Source organism: Elgaria multicarinata, chromosome 4 (genome assembly GCF_023053635.1).
Source record: "Elgaria multicarinata webbii isolate HBS135686 ecotype San Diego chromosome 4, rElgMul1.1.pri, whole genome shotgun sequence".
Lineage (NCBI taxonomy): Eukaryota > Metazoa > Chordata > Lepidosauria > Squamata > Anguidae > Elgaria > Elgaria multicarinata.
This window is the reverse complement of record NC_086174.1, coordinates 21,769,166-21,792,826: the sequence shown is the minus strand read 5'-3', so window position 1 is coordinate 21,792,826 and position 23,661 is coordinate 21,769,166. Positions and strand designations below refer to the sequence as shown.

The following is a 23,661-nucleotide window of genomic DNA, read 5'->3' as shown; positions in this document are numbered from 1 at the left end:
ACAACACCCATTAAAACAATCCCTCAAGACAAGGAAATTGTGTGGCTCTCTTTAACTATTTAAGCATACCTCAAAGCCCGCATATCATCTTCCAGCAATAGCCCTCTAGAACCACAAATGTTGAACTATGAGGTAGGCTGGAGAGATACAAATGCAGTTCCGATTGCCACCAACTCAGCTTTGGTGGGCTTGTGTCTTTGTTCATTCCTACACCAACTTCTAAGGGTCACGTCACACATTAAATTCTTAGCTTGTCAGGATCAGGCCTAGTCTCCCTGGGGTGTACCCTGAATCAGACTCAGAGCATGAAGAAGAAGTAGAAGAGCCAAGACAGGAAGCGGGAGAGGAAATTCTCTAAGACTCTACAGGAGTCAAGCAGGAATCTTCCCAGGAACTTATCGGACAGGAGGCCCAGGCTCAGAGATCAGCTTCCCCACGCCTGGGAACTCAGTCTTTGTCTGAGCGGGAGGGAACACTGGAAATAACAGTTCTCAGAATCCGCCGCAGAGCCAAGCAGGCAGAGTTGAGAGGTGGTGGGAAGTGGCTCACCTGGTTAGACACTCACCAGAGGTTACAACCTACAGGAGGGCTTCAGTAAAAGCCTGTTAGGCACTGCGGAAAACAGTCCATTTAATTGATAGGCCCCTGCCTTGCTTTGTTAGGCTGATTAATCTTAGAGGATAGCTCCTAGCATTCACACTCCCTTCGGGTGTGAAGAGATGTCTATTTACCGTATTTCTTCGATTCTAAGATGCACTTTCCCCCCTAAATAAACAGCTCTAAAAATGGACTGCGTCTTAGAATTGATGGCGTCTTAGAATCGAAGTAATACGGTAAGAGGAAAAGAGGAAGCTCCTGCAGCAGCCTCGAGCCTAAGCGAGGAGGAGCTGGGAGGGTAAGCGCCTGTTTTTTTGTTAGGCAAATTTATTCGTAAGTCCCATCGATTTCCATGGGACTTACTCGCGTGTCGTAGTCCCCTGGTGCAGAGACAAGTAAAGAGCGGGACTGGAGAGTTAAGTTTACTCTTTGTTTCAACGCCCCCACTTCTTCCCGCGCAAACGGCAGTTTCTTCTCTCACAGAGGGGAAAAAGAAAAGGACACAACCATTAGAAGAAAGCGCGGGGGGAGGGGGAGGAGGTTGGCTGGGCGGTGAGGGAAGTATTTCTTTGATTCTAAGATGCCCTTTTCCCCCCAAATTAACATCTCTAAAAATGGGGTGCGCCTTAGAATTGATGGCGTCTAAGAATCGAAGAAATACGGTACTGACTAAAGCTTTGTGGATTGCATGGCAGAACCCTTTGTTGTCTCACATCTCAATGGGAGGGCTTGGAATCACAACATAGCTGATACAAACTAGACTAGCATTGTGTACCCATCAAAATCCACTTCAGATGCCAACTCTAGCAGAAGGTTGCTGCTGTCCCATGGTGAGTTGTGTGAGCTAAGGTGCAATCCTGTGCCTGTTTAGATATAAAATCCTACAACTCCAATTCCCATCTCACTCAGAACATCCACTTCACTGGTAGCTTCTATTATCTTCTTTTTCTATTTTAAAATTTATTCTTTAAAGGCTTTATACCCCAGCTTTCATACAAATCGACCGAGGGTTAAATTATATGCTGTGTTAAATATGTGGCATGCATCTGATCCTCACCATTTTGTTTGCCTTAGTGCACTGGACAACCATGCATGGATAGGGGAAGTTTAAACCAATGGACATCCCCCCTTTTTTTAAGTCCCTGGAATGGGACAGATTTAGGGCAAAAATGTGGCAAGGTGGTGGGATGGTTTAAACCTAACCTACCCATACGCAGCAGTTCCAGGCTGGATCAGGACACTTACCCCATGGTAAACAAAACGTTGAGGACCAGCTGCATGCTCTGTGTTTATCATAGTGTATAGTTTAACTCCCATTTGGAACAGGAACAACATCAATCAAATAAGAAGGTAGGAAGATCAACCTCTACGTCCATCTAGCTAGTGTTGTTAACTCTGAGTGGCAGAGGGTCTCATGCAGACGTCTGTCCCTTCACTTGCTAGCTCATCCTTTTAATAGGAGACATCAGGGATTGAACATGGGGTCTTCTGCATGTAAAGCAGGTGCCCTACCACTAAACTACTCCCTTCCCCTAAAGCAGAATGAGCTGTTGCACCATAAAAGCGGCAACATATTATAGCTTTAGCAACAATCAATAGTAACCAGGAGTGTAGACCAGTGGTTCCCAAAGTGGGCGGTACTACCCCCTTGGGGGCGGTGGGATTGCATAGGGGGGCGTTAAGAGGCAAAGGGGCAGCAGGGGGGTGCTCGAGGTGGTCTTTTCTGAGAAGTGCCTCTCCAGAAGGTCTTAAAACCCAGGGACATTTTTATGGGAGAAGGTAGTTTGGTCCCAAGCAATATAGAGGAAGAATCCACACATGTATTAATACTGTTTAAGAAGAGTCCTTTTAACGGTGAATTGAAATGTTTCAAAAGCACCAAAACACTAATGAAGAGCCATACCCTGCTTGGTGTGCCCCGCCACGCCGGCTGCAAAACAGAGGCGTTTGCTCTCTTTTCTCTCCCTCCCTGGGCAAGCCTGCGGCAGGTGCTTCCCATTTAAAGGGGCCAATTGAGCTACAAAATGACCTTGAGCTGAAGCCAAAGTTGAAGAAATCATACCAGGAGTTTTGGTTACAGAAGGAAATTTTTGATCGCTATCCTGCACTATGGAGAGTGGTTCAGAAGCTCCTGGTTGCATTTCCAACATCATATTTGGTGGAATGTGGTTTTAGTGTGGTTTGCCTACTTCTCTCCAAGCAAAGAAATCGACTCCAGATTACTAAATGTGGTGATTTAAGCCTCATGTTAAGTGACTTTAAACCAGACATTGGGAAACTGGTATCACTTCATCAAGCCCATCTATCACATTAAGAATTTACGGAATAGTGAGGTACTCTACCCTAGTTACTAAATGTGATATCTAATATTCTTGCTAAATGACTATCAGACTTTGACAAGATGATATCACTGGATCATCAATTATGTTTAATTGAATAAACTAAAAAAAATGTAATTGGATTTTGAATAAATATTCAATTAATTGTTACTGTTTTGGATTTTATTGTTATTATCTTCCTTAGTGGGTCGTTGAAAACCTCTACTCTGAATAATGATTTTTATACGGTAGGGTAGGGGGCACTGGGCATGAGTTTGTGGAACCAAGGGGGCGGTGACCTGAAAAACTTTGGGAACCACTGGTGTAGACCAAATAAAATAAAAAGATTGCATCATCAATTTCTCATAAGAAGAGCCCTACTGGATCAGACCAAGGGCCCATCTAGTCCAGCACTCTGTTCACACAGTTGCCAACCAGCTGTCAACCAGGGACCCCCAAGCAGGACACGGTGCCACAGCACCCTCCCACCCATGTTCCCCAGCAACTGGTGCATATAGGCTTACTGGATCTGATACTGGAGGTAGAAAATAGCCACCAGGACTAGTAGCCTTGAGGGCAAGGCAGATGACTGCAGGCTCAACGTTAGATGTTTGGATAGTGCACCTGGAGAATTTTTAACAACACTCCTATTTCAGGGCAGAATAGCACTGAATCTATTAGAACACATATAAATGCAGTTGAGTTGAAATCATTTTAACTCACCTGGCATGGTCAAGACAGATGGAGAAGGAGCTTTCTCCGTAATCTGGGTGCTGTTCCAATACCAGCGAATGTCAACTGGCTGAGGAGGCCCCACTGCGTGACATGTGAGGCGGAATGGCTTGTTTCGGGTAACGTTCAGCTCCTGGGGCTGCTTGCTGAAGTACGGAAGCCCTGCGTGCAACAGAGGAGGAAAGTACTATGACTTAAAAATGACAAAGAGACGTGTGGAGGATAATGTTAGACTTCAATTACCATTATCCCCAGCCAGCATGATGGGGGTTGCAGTCCAAACCATCCAGAGGGCACCAAGTTGTCGATAGCTGGACTAAAACAACAATGGACCTTTTAGATTTACTTAAGTTGCAATCCTATGCATGCTAGATGGGAAAAACGTTTTTCCGTCTAAACACGCACAGGACTGCACCCTTACAGGGTCAAGAATTCTTAACAGATTAGACCATGGGTTGAGGAATTAGAATTAGACCCAGGGGTGGGTTAGACCAGGGGTTGCCTAGGCCAATAGACCAGAGGTTCCCCAACTGTGTGCCAGAAGAGGGGCTGAAATGTGTCCTGAAAAATGAAGCATCAGCTCAGTTCGGACAACACGTTAGTCAATGCAGTGAGAAAACTCCACTCAGTGGTTGACTTTTTAGGAGGTACTCCCCACACAACATGTTCTAACTCCACCGTTGTGTGACTGTGGGCTACCGTGGAGTTGAGTAAAATCCATCACGACATTTGATTGTCAGTTCCTCTGCCCTCTCTCCTCCCCCAGTCCTCCTGATGGTATCCCATCAGCCATTGCTGCAAAAAATAATAATCCTGGTGGCTCTCCTAGAGTGGCACTCATTCCTTTCACTGCTCTTGCCAAGGAATTCTGCAGCCAGTGGGAAAAGTCAACTCAAAGCAACGAAAACTCTACGGAACCTGCCACCACACCACACATTGGTTGTGCAGGAACTCTTCTCTGCACAGCATGAATATTCTACATGGAGTGTTTTCCCAAAAAAACTCCACCATTGCTTGGAGGTTTCCCACCAGAGAATACGTTTCTCAATGATGGTGTAAAAACTCTTCCATGGAGTTCTAAAATCACCATTGACTAATGTGTTGTCTGAACTGAGCCAAGTTGTTGGATGCATCATCCACTCTATGCATGGTGGAGAGGAGAAGCACTGATCTCTCTGCCACTATATGGGCAGTGGGATTGTCTAAAGCAGGAGTGAGGAATGTGTGGCTCTCCAGATATGGGGAGACTGCAAGACCCATCCATCCTAGGCAGCCTAGCTAATGGTGGAGGAGGATGGGAAGTCAGAAAGGATGCAATGTTAATAGGACTATCCTGCAGCTCAAGTGAGGATACGGTTCAAGGAGATTTTTGAATATTTTTAAGAACGCAAGAAGAGCCATGCTGAAAAAGACCAAAGGCCTTTCTAGTCCAGCATTCTGGTCACACAGGGGCCAACCAGCTGCCTGTGGTCAGTTTCTCCAAGCAAACCCCACTGTATCTAAAGTTTGAGAAACTCTGCAACCAGGTAGTTGCTTATTCTTTCTCTGTGTAATTTCCCAAATTGGTTCTGCGTTTGATCCATTTTTTTGGTCTCCAACTCTCACATCGCTGTGAAAAACCATCCAAGCCGATTCAATGATCTCAACAGCAGGCCTTCTCAGTAGCGGCCCCCACCCTCTGGAAAAAACCTCCCTTGTGCGGTTCGGAAGACAGAAAATGTAATATCTTTTAAACGCCTCCTAAAAACATATCTTTTTAGACAAGCCTTTCCTGGACTGTAACTTATTCTGGTTTTATGTGATTTTTAAAGTTTAAAGTTTTAATCTGGATTGTAATATTATGGGTTTAGTTGTAAACTGCGTAGAGAGCCTAGGCTGTATAAATATGTAATAATAAATAAATAAAGGACACCCTTGTCACTGAGTAAATTATTTCAAATCTAAGCTTACCTTCCAACAAAATCAGAATAGGATCTGATACTATTTCCTCACTGTGGACTTTTAGTTTGCAGCTGTAGGACCCATTATCAGAGCGCTGGAGTTTGCGAATCCTGCAGGGGGAAAAGAAGAAAAGACTTATAAGGGGATCATGGTTTACTCTGTGACTTCGCCAAGAAACACGAACACTAAAATAACGCTGCAGTATTTTACAGCTGGTCAAAAATAAATCTAGTATCTTGGCAGTGATGGGAGATGGGAAAATGCCCTGGGAATTTTAGTTTTATTGGCATTCTCAGCTCTTCAGAATGTTCCCAGGCACCATTTAACCGGGCCGGGGACAGTTGCACGTAACACCTGGCTACAGAAGGAGCAGGGAGGGATCCGTATGCAAGAGGGGCAGGGGGAAGGGTACACCCATGACCTGATCCCAGTACGCAAAGCAGTTATACGTCTGCACTGGACCTGGTTAGGAACCTAAGCACATTTGTGAAAGACTCTTTAAAAATATATATGCATATTGGCTTGCTACTCAATGGTTGCATGGCATCCAAGCATTTTTTTAAAAATTTTTTTTACCAAGGTAGCACTTTTGTTTCTGGGCAGTGGCTTCTGCACCTCCTGGATCTGGTCTCGGGGCAATCAGTAATCATCTCGGGGCAATCAGTAATATTCATTTCCCACATTACAGGAGAAGGAAAAAGTGAAATACAAGTCACTCATTGTATACTGCTTTCTTCTGTATAACGTTTGCAATGGTCCTAAGTCTTCTGTAACTTTAGGGTTCTTAACATGTGGTTTTTCATATAATCCTGGCAATAAATAGAGGGTTAACAGAGGGTCGTATCTGATTGAGTCCCCTCCGCTGCCAGAATGCTCTTTGATCCAATGGAAGATGACATGCGGGGAAAGGTGAAGAAGTAATTTTAACTCTGCATTCACCTGTGCCTCCTAAAAATTTGCTCCAGGGACCTGGGGGTCCATTTGGGACATGGGAGGTGACATGGCAACCTGCAAACCAAAGGGGCATTTGCAAAAATCACCGCTCCGCTCCCTTTCTGCTCACGGAAGCCTCTCCTGAATCAAAGGGCCTTCAGCCAGTGGAGGGATATGATTGGGTGCAACCCACGCAACTTTAAAACTGTATAAAAGGGATTTACCTGAAAGTAGATATCATAGTGGTGTCGTCGTTGTCATCAAATTGATAATGCTCGCTGCCCAGCCTGTCGGCATCAAGAAGCTCCTTCCCATTCTTCGACAAGGAAATAAGTGCAGAATCAGGGTTGATTAATGATTTAGGAACAGTGATGGAGCAATTAAATTTGATGTCCATGTGTTCGGCAATTCGTATACTTCCTACTGTAGGATTGAACTTAATTGACCGAAAGGGGTGATCTGCATAACCTGCAGTAGATGTGAGCCTATCCTCCTTCACAGTACTGGAATCCACAGGACGTGCCGACGCATAGATTATAGACCCATTGTTTATCTGGACTGAAAAGGAACGGGGTAATCTGTGTACACTCTTTGAGTCCTTTGGGGGTGACTTTGGTTTTGGGAATGAAAACAAGCCAGGCCTCTTTGTCTCTTCAGTGGGATCTGCAAATGGAGATAAACAGTTTTGTCAAGTTTATTGTTTCAGTAAATGCAGCCTCCATTGTTACACATTGTTAATTTCTCCCCATCTTCAGCATTTTCCATCTGAATAGTTTTTGCTTTGCGTAGGCGCACAAGATTCCTTTTAATACCATTCACACCAGCACTTGAATGGATACAGACAGCTGTCTGTACACAACATCATTTTGTGTATCACTTTTGTTGACCGCTTCCTAGGCCGAAACAAATGTTTACTCCACAGCTACCCCTTGAGCAGTTAACTGGATAGATGGAAGTCTTATCGGTGCTACATTTGATCATTCTTGGCCCACGATAGCTTGTGAAGGGGATCACTACTGGGAACTGCCAGTTGGTGCTGCAGAACAATTAAAGAAGCATGGAAATTGCTCTGTTGTTGGGCTACTGTCTGGAGTGAAGGCAGGAGAGGTTTCCTCAGCACACAGTTGCTGACTGGCTAGCCACCCTTGCTGACAGCAGCCCATGCCAGAGACAGGCAGCCAATCAGCAATCACAGTGTGTGAGTGACGTACCTCCTGCTTCTATTGTTGCTGGGTTACAAGAATTCCCCTCCCACTTCTTGATTGCCCTTCCCCAGTGGCTGAGGGTTCCCATTGGTAAACCCCTTCCCCAGTCATAGCTGTTTATATTAAATACTTAGGTCACTCCTTAACAATTCAGTATATGAACATCGAATTAGTAGTAACTAAACAGACTCCTAAATTTTCAGATGTCAGGAAAAAGCCATAGGGCTGGTATTTCCCATGGAGTAACTAGGTAAAAAAAATTTTTTTTAACCTTGGACTTAATGGTCTTACAGAGGACCCACTTAGACGGCCATGTGTATTACTTCAGTTGTGAAACACACAACTAACATTCCTTTTCTCTCCCCCACATCCTGACACTGCCATTCCATGGTTTACAATGGCTTCTACATTACTGATATTCATGAGTAGATTTCTCCAGGGGGTGGAGCTTAAGAGGCCAAGCTCCACCCCCTGGAGGAATACAAGGAGGCTCGGCGGACAGGAAGTAGAACTTTGGCAGCCCGGAAGTTCCGCATCCTTCTACTGAATAATTCACTTTTTTAAAGATGCTCATAGTCGAAGGTCAGGGTATTGGGAGGTGCACCCTCTAGATGTTTTGAACTACCAGGTTGAGAAAAGCTGGTGTGGGCCATATAATCCAATCCCTGTCTCAATGCAGGACAGCTAGAGCTGAAGCATCCTCCAATAGGAGGCTGCTTGGCTGGCGCTTGAAGACTTCCCACAAAGGAGACCTTATCCCCCCCACATTGGTCACTGGTTCCATTCTCAAACTGCTGTTACTGTTGAGAAACTTCTCCTAACGTTCAACTGAAATCAACCCTCCTACAACTTTAGCTCCTTTGGCTCTAGTTCTACCCTCTGGGACAGGAGAGAGCAAGTCTTGGACAGTCCTTCAGTATTTGAAGAGCGTTCCTGTCTCCTCCCTCAAGGTTCTCTTCTCCAAGCAAACCCACCCTTCCCCAGTTTGGTGCCTTCCAGTTGTTTTGGACCACATCACCCAGCATTCCTGACCATTGGCCATGCTGTCTGGGGCTGACAGGCACTGAAGTCCAAAACATCTGGAGTGCACCAGGTTGAGGAAGGTTGCTCTAAACTCTCCTCACAGGACTTGTTTCCCATGCACTTGACCAATGAATATGCTTCTTAAAATATCCTGAAAGATCCCCCTAAAATGGATGCATTTTAATAACATTTTGTATGTTGTTATAGCATTATATTTCTCCTCTGCACACACACTCCCCATCCATTCGATTATAAACTGCTTTGAGGATCTTTTTCATTGGGAAAGTGGCCTATATGTTGAAATATAAATAAAATATAAAATGAGAGATTGGCAGTGGGCCTTTGGAATTTCCAGAATGCTTGTGAAGTCACAGTACAGTAACATTTATATGCAGCGCTGGTGTCAAGGATCATATCATAGAATCATAGAACAGTAGAGTTGGAAGGGGCCTATAAGGCCATGGAGTCCAACCCCCAGGATAAGCAAGAGGAGAGGATCTTAAAAAGTAACCATGGATGATGCATGCAAGCGATAAATGAAGAAACAGTCAAGCTGTATAACAATAAACAAATTTAACAATATGAATAAACAAAGTATAAAGTATCTATATAGTATATAAAGCAGAATGACAATAAATCTATATTTGCTCAGTGTGAGTTCCTACTGGATAGGCTGAACGAAAAGCAAATAATAAACTAAAGTAACTATCAATAATGAACAAAGTGGATATACATGAACTTGTTCCACTTTGTGAGGGCTCCTCCCTTTTCCTTGCTTTGCAACCCCCAGGATCGTCATGGCACCTCTGGGAGACCCACACCCCAGCAGGTGCCTGCTGACAATAGAGTGACCCTATGAAAAGGAGGACAGGGCTCCTGTATCTTTAACAGTTGCATAGAAAAGGGAATTTCAGCAGGTGTCATTTGTATATATGGAGAATCTGGTGAAATTCCCTCTTCATCACAACAGTTAAAGCTGCAGGAGCCTTGCCCTCTTGGCCAGATACAAAAGAAGGCAGGGCTCCTGCAGCTTTAACTGTTGGGATGAAGAGGGAATTTCACCAGATGCTGCACACATACAAAGGGCACCTGCTGAAATTCCCTTTTCAATACAACTGTTAAAGATAGAGGAGCCCTGTCCTCCTTTTCCATGTGGTCACCCTAGCTGACAAGAGCCTCCTGGACTTGCTCCTCTTTTCTATGAGTGCAACCTGCTTATTCACCTGCCTCTTGTTCTGGCCCAGACAATGATGGTGGTGCAAAGGAGAAGAAGCACATGCTACTGCCTACTTGCCCACTGGCTCTCTGCCTGTCAAGCAAGCAAGTGGCAGCAGTGATAAGAAAGAGGATGAGGAACAATAGCAGCTGAAGACAATGGTGGTGAGAATGCAGACTCAGCATGTGTGTCTGTGTATGTACCAAATACTATATTCAGCAAAACTGAAATGCCAGATGTTTGAAAATACTTAATAATTAACTAGAATTTTGCTTGAACTTTGCCTGTGCAGAATAGAGCAATTTGTCTGCATTGCTCAGGGCGGCTTGGTGGCCATCAAGGTTGAATGGTTTCAACTGCAGTAACGAAACAACACAAGTCATGCAAGCATAAATTCAGCAATTCGCAAACTTGCAAAGGAATGCTAATAATTTGGATACAGGGGGCCCGTTTTTAGCATAGGTGAATGAAAAATAGCGAACATTAAATGGTCGGATCCTGTATGAATGCATACAAATGTCGAAAGATAATAACAGAAAAGCAATGAGAAAGAAACTGAAAAGATTTTTTAAAATACGCCCAGAGCAGAATTAATGGTTCATTGTCAAGCTTAGGGGTAGGCAATTCCCTGTGCAAAAATGGAAGCAAAGTCTCCCCATAAGGTAGCATATTATAATACTAGTGAATGGCCCTGGCTTCACATGGTTTGGAATAGGTGCCTCAAATGGCACCTATGAGTGGATGTCCAAAGTGAAGCTACAGAGACTTATAATTTCTTTTCCCATTTTTTTTAATAGATGGATTTGTAACGAAATGCATACAACTTTCTAGCAATTATATATGGGTTTCAACAAAAGTGGACCAAATATCCAAATAAGTATCCATTTGAAGGTGGCCTCTATATGCCACCCATTCAAATATTGAACGCGTTGTAAGATCCACCATTATAGGTGGTGAGATTTTATCCTTTAAATGTTTTAATATCAGTCTTTCAGCTGTCAAAAGGGTGAAGAGAATCCATTTAAGCTGACCATTTGTTAATTTCCTTGAAGCAAGTAAATAATTTAAAAGAGCATGTACATCTATTATTATTATTATTATTATTATTATTATTATTATTAATTTATACCCTGGCTATATACAGAATATGCTAGGAAGCAGAATACCCCAGGCAGCATAATACCCTAGCCAAACCTATGTATATTAAAGACGGTTTCAGAACAAAATTTATCTCTGTAATAAAAGCCTCCTAAAAAGAAGCAACTACTGGACATTGCCAAAAGAGACGTTCAAAAGAAACATTAGCTGTATTGCACGCCAGCAATTAGCCAAATTAGACAATCCCTTATGAAAGAGACATTGTGGTGCCCAATACACTCGAAACAAATGTTTTTGTTGAATAAGACACAGCCGAAGATCCCTAGATGCAGCACGTAGAAGCCAAAGCACCAATCTACTCATTAGGCATTTTGTGGTGGTGTCCACAGCATGGTCTCAAATTCCCAAATGTGGTCACAGGTCCAAAAGGGTTAGGTACACCTGCCTTAGCTTGATACAGGGAAGTCTTCAAGCACACTTTCCAGCTGCCCGAGTTGGACATATTGTGCTCAGTCTGTCTGAGTGTAGGCATGACCCTAGGCCTGGCACCTGCCATGGTACATCCCTCAAGCCCCCTAATACAGGGGCCTGTCCACTCCTTCCTCTGACGGGAGGTCGTCTCACAGCAGGGGGGAACGGGCAGGTGTCTAACTGTTCCTCCGCCTACTACTCTCCCCTGGCTTCAAATACTATGGACTGCAAAGCCATGCACTGGTTAGGGAAGTCCTCCCCTAGTGGCTGAAAATGTTACCACAAGCTCCAATGACATGGACACATTTAAATGAATTTAGATTAATCACTGCATTTTAAAAACAACATAACCCCAAGGTGCACACCCCAAGGGTCCCCTTAGTATGCATGCCAAGTTTTAGGGGTCCAGATTTTACAGTCTTGGTGCTGTGGTGCTGACTAACAGATGGACAGACAGACATATCCTCTTTTATTATTGTAGATTCAATATATTGCAACCAGATATAATGAGAAAACTGGTTTTAAAAATCAACTTCCTTCACTTTTGTGCTAATTTCAGTGAAACCAAGGATCCATTTGGAAAAATGTACATGTTCATTACTTCTTAAGAAGAACAGAGGAAGCTGCAGTGGAGGCTGGTGACTCCGATGTCAGTGGCGCAGTCAATCCACTCCGGCTTTCAGTCAGAAGCAGTCAGAACCCTAAAGGAGCTATGCAAGGTGTTTCCTTTAGAGTTTTAACTGGTTCTGACTGAAAACCAGAGTGGATTCACTGTCTCGCTGACATCGGAGCCATCAGGCTCCACTGGGAAGGTGCCTTATGCAGGGTCAAACCATTGGCCCAGCTAACTCAGTACTACCTACATTGAGTGGCAACAACTCTCCAGGGTTTCCAACAGGAGTCTTTCTTAGATGCTAAGAACTGAAGCTGGACTTTCTGCATGCAAAGCACAGATTTCTGAGCTACAGACTGGGGGCTTGTGTACACCAAGCAGGATATTCCACTACGAAAGCAGTATATAAAAGGTAGGAGCCACACGACTGCTTTATAGTGGTATTGAAGTGCATTGACAACTGTTGGGGCCCATGACACATACCATATATCGCTTTTATACCACTTTCATAGTGTTATATCCTGTTTGGTGTAGATGTGTCATGGTCCCCAACAGTTGTCAGTGCACTTCAGTACCTCTATAAAGCAGTCGTGTGGCTCCTGCCTTTTATATACCACTTTCATACCGCTTTCATCGTGGAATATCCTGCTTGGTGTAGATGAGCCCTGGGCTTACAAGCTAATAATATATCACCTTTGCAAAATAACGTACAGGTTTCTCCATGTGTTTACCCATGAAAGGTAATACTCTGGAGCAGAACTGCAGGCAGGCAGGACACTGGTCTCTAATTTCATCTCTTTCTACAAAGTAAATAGAAATGCCTGCCCTAAAATGCAATAGCATTAGCAAGTATCTTGCACTAAAAAAAGAAAAGAAGAAAGGAAGAAAGAAAGAGGGGAAAAGAGAATGCACTGTAAATCTTAACTACAGTTTATTACTTGATCGTCTTGCTTTTGACAGATTTATCAGCCAATTCAAATACACATGATATTATATGGAAATGTGAAGCTGGGTGTACTCTACTGTTTTTATTGAGCACCACCGGGTCATAGAATAGTAGAGCTAGAAGGGGCCTATAAGACCATCAAGTCCAGCCCCCCCAAGCAAGGGCAGAATCTGGTAAGTGTGCAAATTATTGAGGGCAAGAAGGAAGGAGCCCCTTAATGAAATGTACAAGCTGCACCCCTCCATTTTATCCAATCATGCTTCTCCCTAGAGCCTTCTAAAACCAGTAGCTAATAGTACAGTCATACATGTCTATTCAGTCGCATTAAATTCTATGGGATTTACTCCCCTGGGTAAGTATGTATATCAGATTGCCACCTAAGGCAGTCATAACAAAAGGTGAGGGGTGTGTGGCCCCTTCTAGGGTGACCATATGAAAAGGAGGCCAGGGCTCCTGTATCTTTAACCGTTGTATTGAAAGGGGAATTTCAGCAGGTGACATTTGGATGCCTACAGCACTTGGTAGAATTCCCTCTTCATCACAACAGTTAAAGCTACAGGAGCTCTGCCCTCCTTTTCATATGGTCACCCTAGCTATACTCCATCCTTGTAATTACTACCTAAGGGAGCCATTCCACCCTCCATCCTTGTAATTCAAGTATTTTATTTATTTATTTATTTATTTATTTATTTATTTATTAATTATTGCATTTATATCCTGCCTTTTTTCCTCCAAGGAACCCAAGGCAGTGTACATAATCCTCCTCCTCTCCATTTTATCCTCACAACAACAACCCTGTGAGGTAGGTTGGGCTGAGAGTCTGTGACTGATCCAAAGTCACCCAGTGGGTTTCCATGGCTGAGTGGGGACTAGAATCTGGATCTCCTGACTCCCAGTCCAACATTCTAGCCACTACACTACACTGGCAAGAATTGATCTTCTAGCTAATGCAGGTTTCAGTATTCAAAGTATTCCAGCTTTTAAACAAATTGTTATTATCAGCAGCAGCACTTTTATTATGATACATAAAATGCGCGTGCACACACACACGGAGAGAAAAATAAAACAAATGCTAAAGATTTGAAACAAAACCCAATATCCACACTTTCCTCCATTCTGATGATGAGCTTGAAGGTCAAACATGGCTGACATCTTAGAAAGATGTTTTTCTGTTCTTGAATACTAGAACCCAGGGTCATTCAATGAAGTTGAATGAGTCTTAGGACACAGTCCAGAGGCAGTGACATCATTGTCCCACCTCCCAGTTTGCCTTTCTCTGTGCTTCCCCCAGGACAGAGGGAGGGACTCAACCTGTGCTATGGGCTTCACACTGCCCATAGGGATCCCATGTGAAGCCACTTGTCCAGCACTGGAAAAAGCGGCCACTTCTCCCAGTGCCATGTGAGTCCCCCCACCACTGGCATAAGTGCTGTTATCTCAGATTTTGGAGCAGAGAGAACAGCCTTGTTTTCTCCAGAGGGAAAGCCTAGAGGCAGTGCAGACTGGTCACTCCCATGTCGGTCTGGCGATGGATCCGTTTCGGGTTTCAGTCAGAACCAATCAGAACTCTAAAGGAGCTATCCAAGGTTGGCTCCTTTAGAGTTCTGACTGAAACCTGGAGTGGATTCACCACCCCACTGGCATCAGAGCAATCAGCCTCCACTGCTTGGAGGAACCCAAGGAAGCTCCATGGGCCAGATGCAGAACATCCATAGGCTGGATTAGGCTCTTGGGCCAGAGATTCCACATGCCTGGTCTACACCATTTGTTTGCAAATTTACTTGCTAGAAGGTCGCCCCTCTGTGACCCTTAATTAAGGTGGCAACAGGGCTTTCTATTACAGTCCCCTCCTTTCTCAACATTCAAAGAGTTGCCCAAGGGGATCAGGGACTTTCAAATGCGTTTATGAAAGAGTGTTTGGCTGATGAATAGCAGCAGTTTCTTTTTCTCAGCTAGCAGAAATTTCTCAAGAATGGAGATTGGACAGCAAAGGAAGTGAATTAAGAAAAAGAACTTTAACAACTGATGACATCAGGAGCAGAGAGATTCACTATTACCAGATCTACACGTCGTACTGAAGGCGCCTGCGTGCGCCTCCAGTGCGCCCTTAAAACGATGCTGTAGACGGAGAAAGAAGAGGCGGAGGAAGAGGCGGAGGAGGAGGCGGCTGGGGAACAATGCTCTCCGACCTGGGTGGCTCTTACCCCGGCAGCAGGAGGCCGGCGGGGAGGCGGCAGCAGCAAGGTTCCCCAGCCGCCTCCTCCTCCTCCGCCTCTTCCTCCGTCTCTTCTTTCTCCATCTACACCATCGTTTTGAGGGCGCACTGGAGGCGCACGCAGGCGCCTTCAGTACGACGTGTAGATTCCCTCCTAGTCTAGTCCCACAAAGGAAGCAGATATTTTCACATAACTTTATGGGACTACTGGGTAAATCCAACCACATGTCCCTTAATACCCTATAGGATTATAAGTGGAAGACCTCTATGCCACTGTTTTGAACATGGATGTTCAGACTAATTAGTGGATGCATATTTGTAAAGATCTCTAGAGCACCATCCATCAATAAAGGTAAGTGAACATTTCACAGCCTTCCACTCCAAAGTCACAGGTTTCTCTTTTTAATATTAAATGCAAGCATTGCTCCATCTTTCCAAATAGCATCCCTGTGCACTACTCTTCATCTGCTTCCTTGAGTGGCAGATGCAACAGCAGTCCTTCCACAATATCCCGGTTTCCATGCATAGTTTCCCCTGCAGTTTCCTTAGCAAGTCTAGCACTGGGCACTTCCACATCTGTGCGTTGTTGCGCTATTTCAGCTCATGCATCTTTTCACCTGGAGCGCTACTACGCCAGCAAAATCTCCTGCCCCACACCCTATATTTTCCTTCTCCCTGCAGATAATTTATATATATTTCTGCACAAATACAACAGTATGGTAGCCTGAAACTGTGCAATTACAGTAAAACAACACACTATGTTTCCCCCTAAGATCACATTAAACAATATATAAGTGAAGATAAAGTATTACAATTAGCTTTTGGAGAAGTTTGTGGTCAATGTTGGCATGGCAATGGGAAGCCAACATTGTTCTGATCAGGAAACCTAGACATGCCTACTCAGGGTTAAGAACCATAGAGTTGAACGCCCCACCCTCCCCTTTTGTCAGTGAGACCACCCTTTGACACACATGCCCCCAACAAAAAACAGGATGGTCCGATATAGTGCGAGGACAGCAATACATGGATTGGAGGAGTGGCTTTATTGCGCAGGTACGGGTAGAAACCAGACTTTCCTTGCTCCAAAATAAGACAAAAATGGAGGGGAAGAAGCAAGATGAGCGCAGGATAGGGATGACGGCATGTGAGTACAGTACTGCAAAAACACATACCAGGCATGGCGAGAGTGTGATAAATCACTGGTGTGATGGAGCTCTTTTTCTCCAGTAGTAACAGGTTTTTTTTTACTCTTTTATTCCTGAGAATCCAGAATCTGCCCAATAATTTCTCCCAGATGTCTTCTTAATTTGTAAACATGGTAGTAATTTTCAGAGCATCTGTCACAACTGTAGTGCAATTCAGATGAAAAATGGCTTGCTGAGATGTGAAGGTGCAGCCAGGCAGCCAACACTACCTGTTCTGCTCAGGTATTCTTGGAGCCAAAACTGTACAAGTCCCCTTATACCCATTCTAAAACACTGAAACATCTCTCCTAAGGCTTAGTTGCTGTCAGTACAAGTATTAAGATAAAATAGGTGGGTCTTTTGGCATGGCCCCATTTGTCTTTGAGATTCTGGGAGATCCTGGATTCTCAGGAATAAATGTGTGAAGTAACTATTAATACCTGAGAGACAGACTAGTGTGGAAGCACCCCTGACAGCTTTTCTGAAATGGAATTCAGCCTTCGGGCTGAAAGAGGTTCAACAACCCTCCCTTTCAGTTTCAAGGCAAAATGAGATAAAATTATCTGGGATAAAGAAGGTGAAAGGGAGGGGAGAAATCCTGCACAATGTCCTCTTGTTTAAAGTTAAAATATGTAGCGACTGCAGACCCTAGCTCTAATGCATGTGCATACTGCTTTTGGTTTAAAAGGGGGGAAAGTGAAATTGACAAGACTTTCGACTCCTCCCTATTCCAAAAGGAGCCAACTACAGTTTCACACACACACACACACACACACACACACACACACACACACACACACACACATGACACTGACAAAACTGTTGTCAATTTCACGAAATTTTTAACTTTCCTTTCTGCTGAGCGGACAAAAATGGCAAGGACTTACAGGCAAAGTTCCCCTAGAAACTGCAACTGGTGGGGACTCTAGTGAAAAGGAGAGTGATTTTCCCCAACCCTGGAAGAGCAGCAACAGCTATGGAAGGGATGGGGGTGATCAAGGGGCTGGAAAGAAAGCCCTATGAGGAGAGACTGAAAGAATTGGGCATGTTTAGCCTTGAGAAGAGAAAACTGAGGGGAGACATGATAGCACTCTTCAAGTGCTTGAAAGTTTGCCACACAGAGGAGGGCCAGGATGTCTTCTCGATCATCCCAGAGTGCAGGACAAGGAATAATGGGCTCAAGTTACAGGAAGCCCCAAGTAACATGTGAGGAAAAGCCAAAGGCAAGGGGTGGAAATGGAGATATATTACAAGTTATTTATTGGTAAGTTGCCGATGCATTTTGGACAAAGTCTTTCTTCAAGGCAATAATGATTGTAATTTTCTCTGCTCCAGAGAAAATTACAATCATTATTTCCTTGAAGAAAGACTTTGTCCGAAACACGTTGGCAAGTTACCAAAAAATAACTTGTAATATATCTCCGTTTCCACCCCTTGCCTTTGGCTTTTCCTCATGTGTCTCAAGTTACAGGAAGCCAGATTCCTGCTGGACATCAGGAAAAACTTCCTGACTGTTAGAGCAGTGTGACAATGAGACCAATGGCCTAGGGAGGTAGTGGGCTCTCAAGATGCAGTTGGACAGCCATCTCTTGGATATGCTTTAAGGCAGATTCCTGCATCGAGCAGGGGGTTGGACTTGATGGCCTTATAGGCCCCTTCCAACTCTACTATTCTATGATTTCTTGTGAAGGGTGCCAAACAGTGGCACTTCAGATGTTATTGGACTCCAACTCCCATCAGCCTCAGCCAGAGTGGCCAATGAACAGGGATAATGGAAGTTGGCATCCAATAATATTTGGAAGGCCACAGGTTGCCCACCCCTGCTTAACAGGTGAAATGAGGGCTGTTTGAAATTTCCCCAGAAGTAGTAGGCAGCAGACACTCTACTTATGGGAAATTGCTGCTGCTGCTGCCATCTAAAAACACCCAAATAATGAGAAAGCACCTGCTCCAGCTTTGGTCCCAAAGACCCAGGATTAATGTCCACATTACATTTTTATAGCATTCACCCCAAAAGAGTAAATTAATTTTAACCCACCCACCCCCAGGAAAATTCCTAACTGCCCCAAGATTATCCTAAGTTATCATTAGTCCTCTAATGCAGTCTGTTCTTTTCTCCAGAAAATGACCTCCAGCCATAAGATTAGACATGTTTCATATGTTGCTAGATACCATGATTTTTCAATCATGTGTACATGCAACATCTAATCTCTGTGTTCCCTGTTAAATGCAGGTTCCTTCTGTGCACACACACACATTCCATTTTGCATATACTTCAAAATACTCTACTTATACATAAGTGCTTATTTATCACATTTGTATCTCACAAGGCCTCCAAGCAACCCAGCATGGTGCTATGTGAGAATATATATATATATTTTAATCCTGACAAAATTTCTGTGAGTTATGTTAGGTTAAGAAGCAGGCCACCTAATGAAGTTTGTCATTGAACCAGGATTTGACATTAGTTTCCTGCGCTGCCACTATGCTAAATGCACTGCACTGATTAAAAGTGTCTTGTGCAATGCACCCCCGTGAGGCAGGTTTAAAATGAGGCAGGTTTAAAAGTTGCTTGCTCTACAACAAAGAACAGGGAGGCACCAAAGACAGCTGAAAACAAAACAAGAACAGCGATACAGGATCACACAGGAGCCTGTGTATTTTGTGCCAACTTGCCTGGTGTTTTAGAAAATGTCTCCTTCCTCAGGGGGCCCGTGTGCTGAGTAAAATGCCTTTCCCCTGCCCATTGTTCAGTGGAAGTAGTCTCTACGAAAGGAGGCATTCTCCAAAATGTTGAGCGAGTTGGCACAAAATAAACTGGCAACTGTGTGATCCTATATCACTTTCCTTGTTTTTTGGGTACTCTACTCTGTCCTGGTGTTTTCCAGATGTTTCAGACTACAGCTCCCATAATCCCTGACCATTGCCCATGTTGGCTTGGGCTGATGGGAGCTGTACTCCAAAACATCTGGATGACACTACACTGCCGTAGGTTGCTCTATAGTCTCTCCACTGCAACTGGTCTGTGTGCACAAGCTTCCAGCTGCCTGCTTGGCTCCATACTGCCCAGCTCAGTCTCAAGTCAGTGGGGTGGTGAATCTGCTCCAGGTTTCAGTAAGAACTCTAAAGGACCTTGGATAGCTTTACTGAAACCTGGAACAGATTCACCACCCTGCTGAAGGCAGGTTGGATAGCTCCTTTAGAGTTGTGACAGGTTGTGACTGAAACCCGGAGCGGATTCACACGCATACTGACATAGGAGCCACCAGCTTCCACTGTTCTCATCCTAAGCAAACATAGGGAGACCGAGTACCAGCCAAGGTCAATAGGAAGGAAAAGAGGCACCAGGCAGCTTTTGTTCATCTCAGCATGTGCCCCCCAAACAGACCCGCCCGCCCCCCTCTGACAATCATCCCCTAGGAGCAGCACACTGTGCTGATCTTACAAACATTTGAGCTCTGCAGAGAAATGTCAGCAAATATGGCACAGTTTGGAAATTCACTGCATTCCTAGGACCATTCGGAAGGAACCGACAGGTCATGCAATGTTATTCTTTTCCGGCATATCTCCACATGCGCATTGGAAATTGCAGCCAGAAAGGACAGGGTGTGTGTGTGTGTGTGTAGGGGGAACAAGGCCCAACTTATAATAACAGAATGAATGTGATTTTTAAATCCTGCCTGGAAGTGATGTTCTGTGCTCTGGATAGCCCTATTCCTAATGCCAGGCGTGGGAGAGAAGGAAAATACACTCTGCACTGCCTCAGAGGCACTCTCTCTACTAATTTATTGACAGGTGAACATAGGAAGCTGCGTTATACTGAGTCAGATCCTTGGTCCATCTAGCCCAGTATTGCTGACACTGACTGGCAGCAGTATCTCTACAGGGTTTCAGGCAGAAATATTTCTAGTCCTACCTGGAGAAGCCAAGGATCAAACCTGGGACCTTCTGCATGCAAAGCAGGTGCTCTATCACTGGCTACAGTCTCTCCCATGCCAGATCTTGAGCTCAGTTGCTGATTTCTTGCAGGACTGAACCCTGGTAACCTCTCCAGTTCAGATTACACCAGGACAACAAACCATCCAATTTCCCCCACTTTGGCAAATTCCTTCTCAAGTGGGCTGGTTTGCATCCTCCCACTGGGTCACACTGCCTATTTATTTATTTATTACATTTTTATACTGCCCATCAGCCAAAGCTCTCTGGGCAGTGCACAATTTAAACCCATAAAATATAACAAGAATAAATAAATTTTAAACATTAAAAGTTAAAAAGGCAATATAAAAAAACCAGCTATGCGTGAAAAGGTATGTTTTCAGGAGGCATTTAAAAGATGTTACGTTTCCCATAGGGTGGGTGCTGCTACAGAGAATGAACCCCCCTGAAGGGACCACAAGTGTGTGGAAGACCAGAGCTACAACCTGTATCATGTGGATACGATCCCATCACGGTGAAGCTATATCCCTCTCCTTCTTTTATACCTCGCAGCACTCTCAATGACATCTGCTGCAGTATTTTGGATAATACAGAATAAAAAGCTAGAAAAGCGGAATGTGCCCCAACCGTAATCAGTGCACTTCAGTACCAAGCACTAGTGTAAATCTACCCCCGCTCCAGCCCGCAGGCACCTTCTCGGCATCTTGCCCCAACTTCTTCGCCATCCGGGGAGGGATTCAACCCTCGTTCCCGCTCTAGCCCTTTGGACGCAAAACGAACGCGAGCGAAAGGAAGAGGAGCCCTCACCTTCTGCTGCGGAGGAGGCCGGCGCGAGCAACAGCAGCAGCAGAAGCCGTAGAGCCAGCGCTCCTTCCATGGCTCGGCAAGAGCGTCCGATCCGGACAGGCGGGGGGGCTCCCAACCCGCTTTCCCTAGACCACTCCAGGGCCGTGGTTTCCTCCGACGCTACCAGGCAAGCAATCCCCGGGGGCCGCCGGGGCGCTGACCCGCCGCCGCCAACCTGCCCTGGACCACTGGACCAAAACAAAAGTTCTTTTCGCCAAACTTGGGGAGAGGCGGGACGAGGGCGGGGTTAGAGGAGAAGCGCCTCCTCCGCCTCTGGGGCCGATGGGGGGAGGCGGTACCTGGAGGAGGGGGAGGAGGAGGAGGAGGGGGGAGGGGGACGTGCCTCTTACTGAAAAGGGGGCAGGGGGCCGAGGTAAGGGGCGCGCGGACTCTGCAAAAGAGAGTCGATCGTGCTTAACAGGCAACACAGAAGAGCGTCTGGCTGCGCTGGAGCTTTAAGACGGGCAGATAGATTATGGCAGGAGAATTATACACACACACATCCCAAATGCACTTGTACAGAAACAAACGTTGTCAGCAGCCACAGGGCCAAAGGCCAGGAGATGCAGAGCTGGGACACTCAGCTTCAAATCTGGACAAGATGGTTAAAACATTTTTTTAAAAAAATCTGGTATGCGTTTGAGCTTTGCGTGGAAATAATTTCCGGAGGACAGCAGTGTTAAGTCCACGGCAGAAACAACAAAGAGTTTTGTGGCACCTGAAAGCCTTTAGGGTAGTAGCCAAAGTTAGTCCTATGTAGAGTAAACCCATTGAAAGATGTAGGACGACCATTGGATAATATGCTAAGTCTTTAAACGCCCAAATCCTATGCATGTTTAGACAGGGAGGAAAATGCTACCATTCCCTGCTTAGCTGGCTGGGGAATGCTGGGAGTTGTAGGACTTTTTTTCTGTCTAAACATGCATAAGATTGTATCTCAGGTCTTCAAAGTTTTTAGTCTTGAAGGTGCCACAAGACTCTTTGTTGCATAGAAATGTATCTCTTGCATTTCACAGCCTTTTGACCTCACTGTTTACATTTGCGGTTTGTGTGTGTGTGAGTGAACTAAGGATGCATTTTGGCTCAAATAAAAGCTTATGTTTCCAAAAAATTCTGTTAATCTTTAACATGTGTTAGACTCGTTGGTCCATATTTAATCTTTAAGGTGCTGCAAGACTCCTTTTTGGTTTTGCTGAAAAAAGAGATCAAGGTATCGGATCCAATGATTAAACCTGGAATCTTTTGCATGTGAAGCAGACAACTTGCCCTCTAATCAAGCTATTGGTTGGCTACCATCTTATTAAAAATAAAAATACTAGAGGAATTTAAATCGCTTCAGATAAGATGACTAATTCCACAGGTCTGATCTACTGTTGCAGAGAGGTGACTGTCTTCCTTCTTAATGTCTCCTGATGAAGAATGAGAACTTCTTTTTTCCATGCACAAATTGCAGTCGTTAAGATCAGGGAGCCCTGTGCTAGAGACCCAATCCACATAAGTATACCCCATTCTTACTTTTGAGTAAGGAAAAATATTACTAAATATTAAAGGAAGTGTATAGTTTGACCCTTAGCTCAAAATTCATTGGGATCTCTTATGTTCTGTTAAACTGAGGTGGGGAAAAAAGTTTTCTAAGCTTTGGTTAGTTATGCAATGGTGTTATAAAACTGGGCAGCTATAAAAATATCAATTACATCTGGATTAGTGATACCTGTGCTGCATTAATCATCACAAACAAGAAATGCATCTGATGAAGTAGTCCAGCAGAACATGGAAGTTAAGTGCTTATTCAGCTGGAAGTTCAGTTGTGACGAGAATGATGAAAGACTGATAGAAAGTGGATTCAAATAATTACTATTCAAATAAATTCAAATAATTATTAAGAACATAAGCAGTGCCATGCTGGATCAGACCAAGGGTCCTTCTAGTCCAGCACTCTGTTCACACAGTGGCCAACCAGTCATCAGCCAGGGATGAACAAGCAGGACATTAAATGCAGTAAAGTGTACAATGATGGCTTGCATAACCAACTTGAAGAAAACTTATCAAGAAACAATGAACTAATTGTGAAGTACCATAAGAGTTGAGTTTCTACATACATGTCATCAAACCAACTATTGAGACCCTGAAAAAGACAGTGTCAAGAGTTAGTGAATGCAACTGCTCCAAAAAAGACAAGAAGCAGAAAACAAAATTTTCTCATTCCGACAACACTGTATGTTTTGTGGGGAGGAGGAATGCAATATTGTAAGGGATCCATACAGCTTACGTCTGTAAGGAAGCTGATACAGGAAGTTTTTTTAAAAAAATCAGTTGACTCTGTTCTTGATGTAAGCAATGCAAGAAAAAACTAGTGTTATGGTCAGTGGAAGCTCTCCCTACTGAAG

The 23,661-nt window shown here is 44.4% G+C and overlaps 1 protein-coding gene across 2 annotated transcripts in view; it reads right to left on the bottom strand.

The window, feature by feature from the left end:
• Positions 1–21,421, bottom strand: part of MERTK (MER proto-oncogene, tyrosine kinase) — a 79,253-nt gene extending 57,832 nt beyond the window's left edge. For both annotated transcript variants that reach the window (XM_063123922.1, XM_063123924.1), the window contains exons 1-4: positions 21,236–21,421; positions 6,746–7,184; positions 5,598–5,698; positions 3,639–3,809 (exon numbers count right to left, since the gene is read on the bottom strand). In XM_063123922.1, coding sequence (XP_062979992.1) covers positions 3,639–3,809; positions 5,598–5,698; positions 6,746–7,184; positions 21,236–21,305 — 781 coding nt within the window. In that variant the 5' untranslated portion in view covers positions 21,306–21,421. The remainder of the gene's footprint in view (positions 1–3,638; positions 3,810–5,597; positions 5,699–6,745; positions 7,185–21,235) is intronic.
• Between the last annotated feature and the right edge of the window lie 2,240 nt (positions 21,422–23,661).